The sequence below is a fragment of the Aplysia californica genome, unplaced genomic scaffold, assembly GCF_000002075.1.
Source record: "Aplysia californica isolate F4 #8 unplaced genomic scaffold, AplCal3.0 scaffold00551, whole genome shotgun sequence".
Classification (NCBI taxonomy): Eukaryota; Metazoa; Mollusca; class Gastropoda; order Aplysiida; family Aplysiidae; genus Aplysia; species Aplysia californica.
This window is the reverse complement of record NW_004797821.1, coordinates 383,294-385,467: the sequence shown is the minus strand read 5'-3', so window position 1 is coordinate 385,467 and position 2,174 is coordinate 383,294. Positions and strand designations below refer to the sequence as shown.

Genomic DNA, 2,174 nt, shown 5'->3' with positions numbered 1-2,174 from the left:
CACACACACACACACACACATACACACACACACACACACACACACACACACACTCATCTTTTCCTTTCTCCTATCCAGAAGGATCCCAGAGCTAAAACCAAACCTCACCTCTGTTCCCGTCATTGTTTCCTACCTCATCTTATCATTCCTGATCCTGTCTTATCTTACCTTATCGTATCTTATTCTGTCTCACCGTATCTCACCTTATCTTATCTCCTCTGTACACAAACTGAACCTGCTACCCTAACCCAGTCCCACCTTCCCTCTCTTCACCAGCTGTCCAGAACGAGCGCCAGCCCCGCAACACCGCCCAGGTACGTGAGGACCAGATCGAACAGGAACTGGAACACCCCCTGGTGCCCTCCAACGCCACAGTCAGCGCCACACACCCGGCCTTCAGCCCCGGGGCCGGGCACAGGTTCATGGCCAGTCTCATCACAGGCGACGGACCCGCGGGGAAGGGAGACCCTGATGACCCAGGTAAGCCTGGGGGAAGGGAATGTTGTTCTATATATGAATGTGAGTGAACAAAACGTCCCCATCAACACAATAAATTAGATAATTTAGGAGTAGCTTCTGACCCTGCCTCTCTGAGCCAACCGGGACTTAGGGGAATACAACATCTCAGCAGAAAGACCGAGGTATTCGATAAAAAAAATTCTCCCCACTAAGGAATTGAACTCGGGTCTCCTTCGCGCGAGAGCGAAGCGCCTAGTCAATATAAGATATACACCACAGTCGCCAGCTGTGTGAGTGATAGTAGCAACGATGAATACACATAATAATAACAAATGATCTAACTGTTAACATAATCCAACGACGACTGCAGGAGATGTAAATCGGCGCCATCTTAGGAAATGGGGAAGCCATTCATTGCTGTTGCAATAAGAGCTATCCCTGTTTTGCACTACTGTGTTTGCCCTTATGCTCTCTGATCCTGTGTTATTTCGTGCACGTAGTGAAGATGCAAATGTCAGCCGGAAGTAAATCGCATTTCTTTTGACAACGTGAATGTATTATAAAACAAAAGACAACAGTATCCTTTGCGTCCAACATTACAAAATATTAAAGCTTTCCTCGGTGAAACTGTTAGGATGCCGGGTTTTAGTCACATTATCAGCAAATCAAGTGTCTAAATTCTTTAATACTAGACTGTTGGGTAGACTGATTTTGTAACTGTTCGAATTTACGGGGGACAGCTTAATCCACCAACCTACCACATTTTAGATTAAATCTGTGGACACCACGCCCTCACGTTGGACTATTGAGAACATCGCGCAACGTAAATCTTAAATAACGAACAATAATAGTAAAACCCCAACTGTTATCGTATTAGTATTATTCTTGTTAAAACAACTTTCCAACATTTTCTATACTTTGTATCCAAAGAAGAACTGCCCTTTCAAAATAATTAACCTACACTGGGTGTATAGGAGGATCTACAACAGAATCAGCAGATCAGATAACATAATAACGAATCTCCCCCATTCTACAGATGAGAACATAGACGTAACCAGTGTGGAAAACGACCAACAGCGCACGCCGCACGCTCATGGCCAGCCGACTCACGTGCACCCTCACCCGGCCGCCCTGTACATGGAGAGCGCCATCTACCCGCCCGGACACGAGACGCTGTACGAGTGCTCAGCGCGCTTGCTCTTTATGGCGGTCAAGTGGGCCAAAAACCTGCCCTCTTTCGCCAATCTGCCTTTCAGAGACCAAGTAAGTAGTTCGTGTTTCTGATCAATCGTTCGTTTTGTTCTAATTTCAATTATTCACGAGGTGACACCAAGATTTTGAAGTGAATTTACAAGAAGGATAACCACAACGACCTGTCAATCGTAAAAACTCTTGACTTTTAATTTTTATACTTTCCATTTGGTCTCTTCAACTTCAAATGACAAACTTCGACCCTTCAGGCAGCAAATGAGAACCTTTATGACTTCCTTTCAACAACAAAAAAGTGTTTAGATTCTAGATGACTTTTGAACTGAAAAATTGGTTTTAAAAAAAAAACCAAAACAGGATAATATACCGTACATTCAATTGGCAGATGGTTCCTGGACATAAGCTGATGACCAATGGCGTCGTTTAAAAAAGTTTGATTGCTATAATAGTAACAATAATAATAATAATAATAATAATAATAATAATAATAATAATAATAATAATAA

General features: G+C 43.0%; 1 protein-coding gene across 1 annotated transcript; it reads left to right on the top strand.

Annotated features, from left to right (window-relative positions):
- Window positions 1–42: 42 nt before the first annotated feature.
- LOC106012889 (photoreceptor-specific nuclear receptor) lies at window positions 43–1,722 on the top strand (the record flags this gene model as incomplete). The annotated part of the gene is given in 2 exon segments (XM_013087150.1): window positions 43–480; window positions 1,496–1,722. Coding segments are annotated over 2 exon segments (285 nt in total), but the record flags the coding sequence as incomplete, so codon positions are not given.
- Between the last annotated feature and the right edge of the window lie 452 nt (window positions 1,723–2,174).